Source organism: Sardina pilchardus, chromosome 3 (genome assembly GCF_963854185.1).
Source record: "Sardina pilchardus chromosome 3, fSarPil1.1, whole genome shotgun sequence".
NCBI lineage: Eukaryota > Metazoa > Chordata > Actinopteri > Clupeiformes > Clupeidae > Sardina > Sardina pilchardus.
The window spans coordinates 19,346,305-19,361,392 of record NC_084996.1 but is presented as its reverse complement, the minus strand read 5'-3'; the positions used below and the strand labels follow the sequence as shown (position 1 = coordinate 19,361,392).

At 40.8% G+C, this 15,088-nt stretch overlaps 1 protein-coding gene across 1 annotated transcript; it reads right to left on the bottom strand.

The window, feature by feature from the left end:
* Window positions 1-424: 424 nt before the first annotated feature.
* On the bottom strand, window positions 425-7,616 carry LOC134076979 (leukocyte immunoglobulin-like receptor subfamily B member 4). Its single transcript, XM_062532307.1, has 6 exons — window positions 7,319-7,616; window positions 6,419-6,726; window positions 2,094-2,387; window positions 1,145-1,468; window positions 909-1,043; window positions 425-795 (listed from the first exon to the last, which is right to left on the bottom strand). The coding sequence occupies exons 2-6, from the start codon at window positions 6,528-6,530 to the stop codon at window positions 701-703; spliced, it is 960 nt and encodes a 319-aa protein (XP_062388291.1). The 5' UTR covers window positions 6,531-6,726; window positions 7,319-7,616; the 3' UTR covers window positions 425-700.
* Window positions 7,617-15,088: the final 7,472 nt, after the last annotated feature.

The following is a 15,088-nucleotide window of genomic DNA, read 5'->3' as shown; positions in this document are numbered from 1 at the left end:
TGATAACATTATTTGTTTTACTCGGAAATCGTTCGGTTTGTTAACGTTCACCACACTTAGTGCTTATGTACCAGATGTGGACTATTAGTACTTTAGTAGGCTATCCGAAGCAAGCTTGGAGATGGATATAGCCAGATAGATGGTGAGTGGAAGGTGCTTACTAGGCTAGCTCTGGTTGAGCTTGAACTTGAGGTGCAGAAGCATTGTGATGTAATTAGTTTTGACACACAAAGTTTCTGCCCATTGACTTACAATGGGGAAATTTGAGCTTGTTTATGGCAAATATCTTAAAAAGTATAAAACTGTCAAACACTACAATTACATACCGCAGGTGTCATTTGAGAGATCTACCGTACGTAACGATGGTTGAACGAAGTTTGTACTGTACGTTAAATGGTTAGACCTGAATTAAACGCAATAAAACTGGTCTGAAGAATATTTAATAAAAAGTCCAGTGATAACAGTACAGTAGGCTACTGTAATGATCATAAGCAGCTGTGTAAGGTACATATAGATCTCACCTTTGCTGTCACACACTAATTAAAGATGAGGATATGCTTTTTATTTATAAAATGAGGATCATTTCTGACATTATTTTTGAAAAACAAAAAAGAAACAAACAGCATCAGACAGATGGGGCACAATCATGACAAATCAGTGAAGCAAAATCACAGATCTTCATCCACACATGTATACTGTGTTACGATGCAAATTCAACTTCTTCCAGCTGAGATGGTCCCCGCTCTGTCTTCACTGGATCTGCTAATTTTGCTTCTTCAAATGAAGTCATAGGCCCTGGCACAAACAACAATAAGGTTATTACCATAGTCTTTCTATGGGCATATTAATTACCTGGTCCAGCCAGGAGTATGATTTAAAGGATCAATCATAGTAGAATGGGTGCTCACAGTACTCGTCATTGATCGCGTATATATGCTGTCTCTTTTTCTTCCACAGCAACACTGAGCACAGGACTATCGCAAGGAGCAACAGCCCAAGTGTTGGCCCATAGAACACAGAAGGATGCACATGATGGAATAATGCTATATGGAAGAAATGAACATTGTCATAACTTTAACAAAAAAGAAACGATAATATCATGATAATAATTGTGTGTTATCACACATACAGAGAGATACTCCACCTCTTATGTTCACATGAAGCACATCTGTTCTTCCTGAGGTGAACACACGTGCAGACAGAGTGACCTCATAGAAGCAGCTGTAGTTTCCTGCATGGACAAAGTCTGCTTCAGGAAAGTCGAAAGAGGCAGAGTGATTGACCGCCTGCTCAGTCCAGATCTCCGCTGACCCATCAGAGGTGAGGTGGAAAGAGCCTCCTTGGTACTGTGGCTTGGTGGAGCAGACGATGGAGAAGCTTTTGCCCCAGGGGACCTCTGGGCCGTTGGGCCCCAAGACCAGCTCTCCCTTTGGGGCACTCACAGAGATGATGGGCTGTGACACGGACACTGGAGGGTATATAAAATCCATGAGCGACATACCTTATATTGCATAGTACAGTGTAAGTACTGGTTTTCCCTTTTGCAGTAGGGTGTCTATGCAGTATATTAAAATATTAATAAAGAGCAAACCATTATTTCCGATACACTCTAATTTATTCAGTGTACAAAATAGTCACGCCAGTCTTGGAGCATCCTGACTTCATACTATTGTATCAAATGTTCCTAGAACCTTTGTATAGTACTTTATACACTGCAAAAAATGAAATCTAACCAAGAGTTATTCAAATGTATTTAATAAATGTTTTTAGTATGAAAATACTTACCTAGTGCTCTCTCGAAAGATCATTTTGACTTCATTTAAGATGACTTTGACTTATTTTAAGGAGTCTTATCAAGACAAATTACTCAACGCACTGGCACATTTGTTTGTTTTCAAGAATATAACTTTTCTTAAATTAAGTCAAATGATTTCACAAGAAAGCACTAGGTAAGTCTCTTTATACTGGAAACAATACCATCTATATTTTTTTTTATCTTGATATAAGATTAATAACCCTTGGTTAGATTTGATTAGATGAGCAGTTTTTTGCAGTGATAATACAGATGAAATAGATTTTTCTCAGTTTCTCACCAAGGACAGAGAAGCTGACAGGATCACTGCCAGAGGATGTGCTATTGTGACCAGACACTTGTGTTTGATACTGGCAGTAGTAGGATCCTCCATGGGCAAAGTCCACCTGACGGATGGTGAAAACTGCAGAGGTTCCTGAGGCTGCCTTTGTCTCTCTATAGGACCCAGAGAGCTGCTGTAGGGTGAATGTCCCACCCAGGTACTGAGTGGAGATGGAGCAGCTCATCTGGACTTGCTGACCCCAAGATGAATTTCTTTCCGTTTGAAGGATGAGAAGTGGTTTTGGCAGTATATCTGGAAGCAAAAACAGTTGAAAACATTAGTTATCCAACATAAGAGAGTCAAGCTCATCTCTAATCATCCCAAAAGCTCTACGCCCTGTGAATTTTCTCATGATTTCTTAGTTCTACAATCCTGACATGCCCATTACACTTATGTGGACAGCACGCGTCATTGTTAGTCACATCACTTTTAGTGCAATGTGAATTCCTAATGGAGCACATTTCCAACAAAGTTTAATGTTCAAGACAGGACATGTTAGTGCAGAAATCAATACTACTCACATAGAACCAATCAGTACTACTCACACAGAACCAAGGAAATGTTCTACTCGCATAGAACCGAGGACATGTTATTGCAGCAATCAGTACTACTCACATAGAACCAAGGACATGTTCTACTTGCATAGAACCGAGGACATGTTAGTGCAGCAATCAGTACTGCTCTCATAAAACCAATCAGAACTACTCGCATAGAACCGATGACATGTTCGCGCAGCAATAAGTACTACTCAAATAGGGTGTAGGGTCAAGTGCCAGTCCTAGAAGGTGGTTAGTCATGTGGTTTAGAGCTAGAAAAGTACTATCGAGACAAAAATAAAATAAAACAGAAGAAATTAAACGGACATACCAACATTACTGGGTATGGTGTAATGGTGTGTGTGTGTATGTATGTCTTGCCACCCAACATGACAATTTGACTGCTGGGAATTCAATCTAAGGGCGCACTCACACTAGGTACGTTTCACCCGTACCGTACTGGAGTACGGTTGTCTCTGGTCCCTGGTCTGCACTCACACGGCATATAATCAAACCGTACTAGGGTACGATTGAGTTGCTGTGTTCTAGAATCTTCATGCAACGTGTGATTGTTAATTGGAACGTTATTGTTTATTTCATCATTAATGACGTCGTGCTTCCATGCGTACCGTACCAGAGTCCACCTCCTCCAAGCGTACTAGCGTACCGTACCCCGGTACGGAACGAAGCGATCACACTGGTCAAACGAACCGGACTTTAGGGGCCAAGTGTACTCGGGTGCGGTACGAATTGCCTAGTGTGAGTACGCCCTAAGGCAGGCATCACCAAATGGCGGACCGCGGTCCGGGTCCGGACCCAGTGACGGTGCTGTCCGGACCCGTTGAAATTGTCGGCCTATTAATATTATCAAAGAGCATCGTCCGTAGCCAAGCCAATCAACTCGATTGTTTACCTTTCAGCAACAGAGAATAGGCCTAGCGGGAGAGAGAGGAGATGAGAGAAAATGGCTTGCTCAAAAATGATGGTGAAAACCGAACTGAGATGAATGGACGGACGGACCAATACGTTCGTGCTGCTGTGAATATGCGCTGTGAAACTGTGGCGACGTTAGCGTGCGTCACTGAGATCAAACACGGGTCGTTAGAGGAAAGGTACACGCAGAAGTCCGCAGTGAGGGCAAGTAAAACTTGAAAAGCACTCCGAGAGCTAACAAACAGACAAACAAACGCAAACCCCGATGAAAACATTACTTTCCTCGGCGGAGGTAGGATAATAATTATCAAATTGAAAGCACACTATGACAGGTCTACTCGTGTGATCACGCATGCATGATGTAGGCTACAGGCAAATTAGTGTTCGTTAAAGATTGCGTGGATTTTGATGCAACACAAGAGAGCATTTAGCGATGGGACAGCAGCTGTGAATGAGTGCTTAATGCGGCTGCAGAAACTTTACAGATCCCATTGTCAGCTTCAACAACAAGATTCAAGAACATCTGAACTATTAGCAGAGGATACTAGTGTAAATGGGCAAAATATACGACAATATATTTCCCACTTTTATACGTGTTCTGTCTACGTCCGGCGCTTCGATGAGGTTGAATTGGACTGTAAAAATATCTGAGAAGTTAGATGGCAATTGTATTAGGAATTTCACCAAGAATCTGACTCCATAGATTGTATTGTACCTCTAATACATTACCAAATAACTATTTTGTTTAACTATGGTAGAGAATGGAATGGCACACTAAACTTTTAGAGATATGCAAACTGAGCGAGGAGAATTAACCATTTATTAGGCCTTGAGCCTTAGGTAAGAGTAAAAGTATCAGTAATTATCCTTAAACAAAGTAACAAAGGATAAGTAATCTTAACCTCAAAACAAACAATAAACTTGGACTTAAACCTTAACAAGTTACCAAGTTACAATGCTACATACACCAGATAAAACAATATATCAAATAATGAAAATAACAAACCCCATAAAGAAATCAAAAGATAGAGAGAGAGAGAGAAAGGCAGGGAGAGAGAGAGAGAGAAAGAGAGGGGCAGAGAGGTCAGTGTGACCTCTTGCCTAGACCAGAGCAGAGCAGGAAGAGAAGCGAAGACAAGAGAGGGACCAGAGATCAGAGTGACCTCTTGCCCACAGCCGAGATAGAGAGAGAAGAGAGCGCATCACACCAAGAGATTCCCTTTTCATCCATCCAGCCACTCCCGACTCAGCAGGGCTTCTTTACCTGAAAGTGGGTGTGGCGTCTAAAACTCTATAGTGTATTTCTTAGTCTATACAAATATTAGATTGCAATGAAACTGTGATTAGGCTGTTGCCCACATTACAAGTATTAATTCAAGACCAAACATGGATGTATTACATTTACAACATACATTTTATGAGTATTTCAGAAGTTGTCAATTTGACTTTCACTGAATCGATGGGGGAAGTGTTGATGGCTGCTTGATGGGGTTCCGGCCACAGCCAGCTGAGACAACAATGAGCTATCAGAAGCTCACACAGATGTAAATTAGCAGCAAAAGGCATTCAGCTCTCATCTGCCTCAAAGGAATCTGAAAACCTGCCTTACACTAGAACGCAGTATGCAAAGGTCTTTTTTTCTTTTCTTAAAGATCCACTTTTATTTTATTCAAAATATTCGGAATGTTTTACATTAGGCTGCTTGAAATAGGCCCTAAGTTCAGGCTGCTCAAAGTTATTTTGCACTTTATATTTATTCTATTCAGAATAAATTCAGTATGTTGTCTTCTTGAAATGTAGGCCTAGTAAAGACAACTACAGTATTGTTTTGCATTCAAGTACCATTCAAGTTAAGACTTTTTGGTATGTTACAATATATTACTTTGAAAACACTTGAAATGTAACAATAAATTAAATAGGCCTAGAAATGTACATGCGTTATTGATTTTATTAACTTCAGGGTAGCCTACACTATTTTCAGTGACAATTTAAGATTCGGACCTTTGCCGGGAGGACATTTTAGTAACTGGACCTCTTTGAATTTTAATTGAATACCCCTGCCCTAAGGTAATCGGGAAATGATTTTTAAAGGTCACCATTTTAAAAATCCAAGATGGCAGCCGTATTGACCCTGGGAAATTTGGATTCAAAGATTTTCTGATTCTTCATTCTGCAAGGTTTCCAAAAATATCACTTGTGAACAAAATTCACGTCTTTTATATCAATCCGCAACAAGTGTTGCAATGAAAGCTGTTCTAAATTCAGTGTAAACCACGGCCTCTTGGGGCTTATTGCTTAAGTAAGAAGGGTTCTATACCCTACTACGACTGCAAGTGGGGTGAGTGATGTCTGTCAATCAACCCTATGGGATCCTCCCAAACTTTGTTTGAAAACATCATTTCACCAAGTCTGATGTCTGTCCAGAAAATCAGACTTTTGTGATGTCTGAACCTTTACACAACACAATGCCCCACGAAGCAGGTTGTTGCATTGAGTATTAGTCACCAAGCATCACTAGTCCACAAATAACGCATAATAACATCAGAACATACTGATTAGTGATTTTTTAATTTTTTTTGCATGGAACATTATTCACTATTTGGCACTAGTCAACAAAGGTTGTAATGAGCTAAGGTCATGAGCTAGCGTCGGGGGCCAACTTCTAATTTTTTTAAGTGTAAGTACAATATGGATGAAAGATGTTGAGCACTAGAAGACCAAGCAGCAGAACATCAACAGCCCTAATAGTATGAAATAAAATTGAGGTGTCAATGCACTCATCAGGTTAAGTGGATGATCATGTGATGTACTAACCTGAGCACACCACACCAGCATCTTCACCATGGTTACAGTCATGTGCTCCGAAGCCATTATGGGAACACGCTATAAGGGATCCTTCAGAACCAGAGCATCTGACATCGTCCATCCAGATGTTCCCACTGCCTCTGCCAAAGTGGGCTTCTTTGGGGGCAGAGACAGCACTTCCACATCCTAGCTGTCTACACACCACCTGTGCAGCTCTCAAGCCCCAGTTATCACAGTGCCCCACTGGCTGTTGTAGTAGACCTCCACTCTACCTGAGCACGTTGTGTTCCCACCAACCAGCCTAACAGTAGAATTTCCTATAACAAGTACAGATTGTAGGGTGTAGAACGGAAGAGAATATAATCAGGCAGCTGATTTAACAGTATTACATCATATTGGGGGTATTCTAGACCTTAAAGGGTTATTATCATGCTCTATCAGTTATCAGTGATCTGCAGAGCTGTAGTGAAGGTGAGTTTTCTGACTCCGGCTAGATTGGCGTCATAATTGATGACCGACTTAACTTCTCTGAGCATGTAGCCTCAATTGCAAAATAATGTTGGCTTATCTTTTACAACATTAAGAAGATCCGACCTTATCTGGCACAAGATTCCACACAGCTTCCTGTACAGGCCATGGTTATCTCCAAGCTGGACTATTGTAATTCACTGTTAGCTGGCCTACCTGCTTGTATCATTACAATTGATTCAGAATGCTGCAGTATGGTTCGTCTTCAATCAGCCAAAGAGGACACATGTAACTCCTCTCCTCGGAACTACGGTCTTCTGAGGAGTGTCTGTTGTGTCAACTACTGACAAATGCTAGGTCAAATTCAAGACTCTTTTCACCAGTGGTTCCATGTTGATGGAACACTTCTTATGGGTTATGGTTTATATGTGATGCACTAACCTGAGCACACCACACCAGCATCTTCACCATGGTTACAGTCATGTGTTCCAAATCCACTATGGGAACACTCTGTAAGGGATCCTTCAGAACCGGAGCAGCTGACCTGATCCATCCAGATGTTCCCACTGCCTCTGCCAAAATGGGCTAAATTGGGAGCAGAGGCAGCATCTCCACATCCCAGCTGTTTACACACCACCTGTGCATCTCTCATGTCCCAGCTATCATCACACACAGTGCCCCACTGTCTGTTGTAGTAGACCTCCACTCTTCCTGAACAATTAGTGCTCCCACCAACCAGCCTAACAGCATCTCCTGTAACAAGTACAGATTGCGGGGTGTAGAATGGGAGAGAGAATATAGTCAGCAAACTCATATGACTTTATTACATCACATTGGAGGTATTCTAGTACTCAAAGGGTTACTATCATGGTTACCAGTTAGCATTTCGCTAGCTGAGCTGCGCTTTAAAACTGTACTCTTCAAAACGGAAGTTTTGGAGTTCATCATGCAGCTGAGCACTAACGGCTGATTCACACCGCATGAGTGGCGACTGTGTGTCAGCTGCATTACCTGTCCGTTTTCTTGTCGGTGGCCATGGTAACAGGTCAGAGCGTGCACACTGCCTGCATGACACGCGTGTCTCAGGCGCGACTCGAGCAGCACTGGAAACGTGTGCATGCTAGAAATAGAACCGGCGCCTATTTTGGTATTTTTGTCACCTACGGAACAGAAATGCAATGCACACGACACGTCTGCAATTGGAAGAATCCCTTAGTTCAGACCAAGTGCAAGAAACGTCTCTGATAGGACACTGCTGCAGCTAGTCTGCCTATTAAAACATCTCTTCACTGTCTCTTTTCAATGGAAATGCTTCCTACTTTTTTTTTTTTGCGGTTTAGCTATGTTATGTTGGGTATCTCTGTGTACGTGCACTGTAAAAAAATTCCCTGTAAAATCACGGTATGTTACTGGCAGCTGTGGTTACCTGTAATCTACTGTTTTTTTACGGTAATTTTCCAACTACAGTATAATACTGTTTAATGTATCACAGTACACTGCAATATTTACACAGTAGTAGTACCGTAAAGTTACAGTACTCTACAAAATGTACACAGTACTAGTACTGTTAAAATAACACTACTCTACAGCATTTTCACAGTACTTGTATCGCTTAATTTTTATATACACTACTGATAATAAGAGCAGCCCAAACAAGATGTCATTTAAAAGCTTTTTTATTAAATACAGTAAACAATATTAACATTTTAATTCATACAACTCACTTTCAATTCATATAGTACAGGACCTGAGAGAGATTTGTATGCGCTTCATTTAGCGGAGAATATCTCAACTGTTCTAGACTAATATGACCCCATTGAACAACGTGGGATGTGTGCCAAAATCTCTATCCGGGACGAAAGTCCTGAAAATGACCACAATAGGTGACACTATTATTACACTAGAGGTGAATGGGACTTTTTTTTCCCTTTATAGATATCCTCATAAACTTCTACCAGATTAATGTTCATATTAAGAGAAATACTTTTTGTATTACACTTTGTCTAACTTGTTTTTAAAAATATGCAAATGAGGCAATATCTGATTAAATGTGCGTACATACTGTACACTCTTGAAGCAACAGCTTTTCTGAGGTGATCACAATGTTTATCTGATCATGTAGTGTAAGAATTCTGGTTTGATATTTGGGGGTCTAACAGCAAAGCTGAAGAGTTTCGATACGCATAAGCGTTTACTCAATACAGCCAATCAAAATTGACTGTGAAGCCGGCAAACAGGAAGTGAGCTCATATCTCATACCAACGCTTTGATATATGAAGTCCAAAATTGGTAAGGGGACTCGTTAACTGATTGTGATGACGCACTAGGAAATTGGCATCACTTGGACTCTATAGGGGGCGCTGTGATACAGGAAGTAAGCTCGTATCTCAGCAACGCTTTGATGTACGAAGTTCAAACTTGGTATGTGGGGTGCTTCTCAAAGTCAAGGATTGCTCCTTCCAAGCCACTTTTTCAAGGACGTTACGTCATCAAATCTCGTCAAGCACTGTTCCAAAGTCAAGGATGCTTTCAAATTCTAGCAAGTACTGAGTCCTTCGATCTGCACTGTAAAACGTAACAACCATCCTTACTCAAAATGTTTAATAAATTGAACTCAGTTTTTGTTTTCAGTTGAGTATACTTGCCTAACCTGAGTGTTGTTAACTTTTTGTGTGAAAAAGTTCATAAACTCAGTTCAATCTAGTAAAGCACACTTAAACTGCTTGAGTTTGCTTAAGTTTGTGCTACAAGCTTAAAATACAAGTTAAATTACTCACTCAGATAAAGTCAATTACACTTAAACTGCTTACTCTGTACAAGCTTTGCCACTAACATGACACCTAAATATTGAGTAAAATGTACTCACATCCTATTTAGCCTATACTTGAACTTGCCTAATTTATTTGCTAGGTCTACTGCTCTCAGTCAAATCAATTAGCCTAGAAATTTTAGGCTAGGTTGGTCTAGGATCGATTGGCTATTTGATTTCAAGCTTTGGGCAACTATGTCCAACTGCTTTGAATTTTGACTTTATTTAATAAATAGGCTATCCTAAATTCGTTGAGGCTGCTTGATTTTCTAAAGTTTGTGCAAGCCCAAATCCATTCCATTCGATCATAATAGTGTTGGTCATCTAGCTTTCTATTTTGTTGGAATGTAGATTAGCCTATTTCACTTTTAACAAGCCTAAGACATTTGCTTTGGGATTTCACTACAGTTTTAAAGACTCTAACCGCACAACCTATAACTGTAAGACAGCCAGAGCCCACTCACTCTAAGTAGACTCTTGGTCTTGTAAATTTGTGTAAACATGTTCATGGAAATTGGTAGGGTTGAAACATACAATGAACAACTTCATACAGTAGCAAACTACTGAACAGGTGCACGTGATATTTGAATCACACTACCAACGGTGACGTCAAGGCTGATTTCGCGCTCGTGCATACTAGCACTGTGATTTGGGCAAGGAGCTTCCCTCCACAATTTCAGTGCATTTCGGCTGAAATTTTGGTTTTGGACTTCAAATGGTCTCTTGGATGGTGCTGTAGTCTATCGTTGGTTTGCTGGTAAGTAACACGCTTTTTTAAATAACATACAGTACGTAGCACTGCAATTTTCTATGTTGTTTGCCTTCAAATGCTAACGTTTATTGCTTGATTGTTAGCAGCTAGCAATCAAGCAATAAACGCTAGCATTTGAAGGCAAACAACATCAGAAATGCTAAATCAAGACGGTTTGCCTTTGGTTGCGGCTAATGCACATTTGTACTAAACGTATTGTTAAGTTAATATAGTTTTCTATCCACCTACTCGCAGCTACTGTCTATGGCAGCTAAATGCTGTACTGTATATACGTGCAATGCACCGTGCAATGGCACTTCAGTGCTAAACCGTAGGGAGGTAAAATTGCTTACATTATCATAATAACGTTGTGTGATGTATTCAAATTTGAACAGTTAGCCAAATCTAGCTTAGCTATTCTCAAACTTGTTCAACTTCCCAGAGGGGGGAAAAGATACAACAGTGACTCAGTGAGTCACCTCAAGATAAGTTGTCATTTGTGTCATTTGTCATTTGTATTTTTGGTCGAGTTCAGTCAATTGCTTGTCGATTTTACTTGCTTTTAGCCTATAATTACTGTGCTTAAATGGTCATATGAAGCCACATTTGCCACGTTGTGTAGAAATAAGCTGTTACTATTCATGGGTTTCATTAGGTCCCTTTCCACAGGTGTATACAATCAAGCTACTTGATTATCAATGCAGACTGCATGGTGCTTGATTAATACACCTGTGGAAAGGGACCTGATGAAACCCATGAATAGCTCTGTCATAGCTTATATTTGGGCTAGTTCCATTATTAGTGTAATCTCTAATCAGTGTTGTAATGAGCCTTTCTCTTTTTTCTTTTGTCGCAGAATCAGATTAGAAGAAAGGTATGCATTGGCCTTGTAAGTCCTGCACATTATCTCTTCTCACCAGATCTTCCCTTAAGTGTTAAATGTTGTATTGCCAACCTCATTATATATGTGTAATGTAAATATGTCACAATGTAAAATTATTCTGTTTTACAGGATTATGGAAGACAAATGGCATGTTAGAGTAATTGTGACTAATGAAGATATCAGAAAGATCACCTTAGATGGAAAACCAAGCAATGTTGAAACATTGCTCTCTGATCTGAAATCTAAATTGGGCCTACTGTATGATTTCACTTTGCAATATGAAGATCCTCTGTTTGGTAATGCCCTTTGCAACCTGACTGATATGCCAGACTTACCAGAACGATCTACAATCAAGATCATTAGTCAGCTGGCCCATTCTCCAGCCCGCAACCAATCACCTTTATTGAGCACATGCAGCACAGAAATCCTGAGCCCAAGAAACAAAGATACCGACCACAGACATGATCCTTGGCCTTCTGAATTTGAGATCCCAGAATTCTCTGTGGACATCAATGACAGGCTAAGACAAGGTCACCTTGTCTACATGAGAGATGGCACTCTGTTACAAATGTCTCGGGACATGAAACATGCAATCCTAGAAAAACTTGCAGAGGCCATGTATAAGTATATGGCGTACCCCCGAGATTATCACTTTGATGAAGTTGCAGCTGGTCTTGTCAAGAAACACCCCTGTTTGATGGAGCCTGAATACTATTGGGGATATTGTGGATGGAAAAATTGGTTGAAGTTTAAGATGGGAAACTACCGCACCAAATTAAGGAGATCTGGAATGGCTGATGTCACTTTGAACGGCTGCAGAAGGAGGAGGGATTTCCCAGACGACGATCCGCCAAGCCGCAACATCATGAAGGCTAAAAGGAATGAGACTAACTTTTTGCCCAATTTCCCTGATGGTGAGGATGAAGTTTCTCTTGAGGCAATAAGGCGTGAGCTGGAAATGGAAGCTAAGAAAAGCCTACCTGATGTGATTGGCATTCGGAAGAAGATGGATCAGACCTTCGCACTTAGACGAAAGGAAATTGTGGAGGAGCAACCACCTGTGACCAGAATGATGGTGCGCTGGCCAGCGCTATTCACGGAATCTCAAGTAAGAGACTGTGCATAAATTATTGTAAGTGAAGTTTATACCAACCTAAGTCATACCCTTAAAATGTTGTTGCTTAAAGTTGTTTGTATATGTTTTCAGATTTATGATGAGTTCTCAAGAGTTGCCAGCAAGAACCTTCGTCAACAGTTCTATGAAACATTGGACCGTCACACGCCCAGCCTGATTCGAATGCTGAAGGCTAAAAGAGGAGAAGTGGGCCAATCTCTTGAAGGCTTTCTCCACCAGATTGATACTAAGGTGATGGTCATTTCCCATCCTGTAGACGGTATCAATACAATTAATTGGCAAAATATTCTACTCCTCAGCTTCTCTGAAAGGCTTTGCAAATGTTCTTTTTGAATTAAATTTGTCCTTTTTGTGATGATGCATTTGAAGCAATTGTTATCTGTAAAGAAATATACTAATTTCCCCCTTGAATTGTCTAGAACATCACTGCGACACGGACCATTGTGCTGAGATGTCTCCCAGTGTTTCTTGGAGATGATGACAGTGACTTCTGCAGGACATGTTTTGTAAGTATTTTGTAACACATTCTTCACAAACACTACCTTAGAACTGATATACCTGATTTCTGAAGAAGAATACGAACATGTTTGATAGAGAATTGACTATGGAATGCCTCCAATGCTTTGTAAGTGTGCAAATACACTATATTGCCCAAAACCCAAAAGTATTGGGTCACCTGCCTTGACCGCCATATGAACTTCAGTCACATCCTATTCTTAATCCATAGGGCTTAATATGACATTGGTCCATCCTTTACCGCTACAAGAGCTTCAACTCTTCTGGGAAGGCTTTCCACAAGGTTTAGGAGTGTGTTTTATGGGCCTTTTTGACCATTCTTTCAGAAGTGCATTTGTGAAGTCACACTGATGTTGGACGAGGAGACTGGCTCTCGGTCTCCCCTTTAATTCATCCAAACGGTGTTTTATTGGGTTGAGGTCAGGACTCTGTGCAGGTCTGTCAAGTTCTTTCATACCAAACTCTGTCATCCATGTCTGTATGGACCTTGTTTGGTGCACTGGTACACAGTCATGTTTGAACAGGAAGTGGCCATCCACAAACTGTTCCCACAAAGTTGGGAACATGGAATTGTGGAAACAAGAGATAGGCCGCACTATGCATAAACAATCATTTATTCACACAGACGCGTTTCGGCGCTCTGCCTTCCTCACACACTGAGGAAGGCAGAGCGCCGAAACGCGTCTGTGTGAATAAATGATTGTTTATGCATAGTGCGGCCTATCTCTTGTTTCCATGATAGTCTATACTTTGGTCAGCACTTTAAAAAAGTTATAAGTCTTGAGTGAAGCCTGCTCCTACCTTTATGAACATGGAATTGTCCAAAATCTCGTGGTTAATGCTGAAGCATTCAGGGTTCCTTTCACTGGAACTAAGAGGCCAAGCCCAGCTCGGGGATGGCCCCTTCCTGTTTCAACATGACTGTGCACCAGTGCACAAAGCAAGGTCCATAAAGACATGGATGACAGAGTTTGGTGTGATGAACTTGACTGGCCTGCAGAGAGTCCTGACCTCAACCCAACAAAACACCTTTGAGAAGAATTAGAGTTCAGACTGAAAGCCAGTCCCCTCGTCCAACATCAGTGTGACCTCACAAATGCACTTCTGGAAGAATGGTCAAAAATCCCCATTAACAGTCCTAAACCTTGTGGAAAGCCTTTCTAGAAGAGTTGAAACTGTTATAGCTACAAAGTGGACCAACGTCATATTAAACCCTATGGATTAAGAATAGGATGTGACTGAAGTTCATATGGGGGTTAAGGCAGGTGACCCAAAACGTTTGGCAATAAAGTGTATATAATAGACCTTATCTTCACCTTATTCACTTCTTTTTAACACGCTGCTATTTTTGTGACAGCTGGACATCTTAGCATCACTGTTACTACACAGCCAAAAATTACTCACATTTGCTTACTGATGGATTTCTCTGTCTCTCTCTCTGACTTGCACACACACTCATCATCTCATGCATGTTTTCACTAATTCATTTATTCTGTCCTCGACTATTGGCTCACACAGTATTGTGTTGAATTCTACGCAGGATTGGGACACCGGAGAGGACTTTGCCCAGGTCCCAGTGGGCATACTTACGGTCATCCCAGAGGACAGTCCAATCCCAGATGCTGCTACTCTGCACTTGTACCCTGTCAGCGTTGCGGTAATTCTTGAGGGTGACCTAGTCTTGGATGACTTGTCTTCATATCCAGAGGCGTTTTGTCTTTTGTTTGGACTTATTCATGCATTGCACCTTGACTACCCCACATCAATGAAGCATTCATTTGAGTTCATTCAGAAGATCCTTTTGGGTATTGGGCAAAACAAACTTAGTCCAAAAATGCAAACCTTAAAAAATGCTCTCATGAGCTCATAAGCACAGGGCATGTAAGCAGAAGTCACGTCAACCATTTCTCCAACAAAAGTTGATTTAAGTTTCCGGATTGGTCTGATAATGTTTAAAGTCGTGAAAAACCATGTGCCATGCTACTTTTTACAAGATTTTTCATCCCATTCCAGGCAGGGAACTTTCTAGGTTTTTTTCTTCTTTTTTTTAGAAAAAATAGTAAACATTTGAGTGATACCATGGTGTCTTTGGATTGGTCTGATAAACATTATTACAG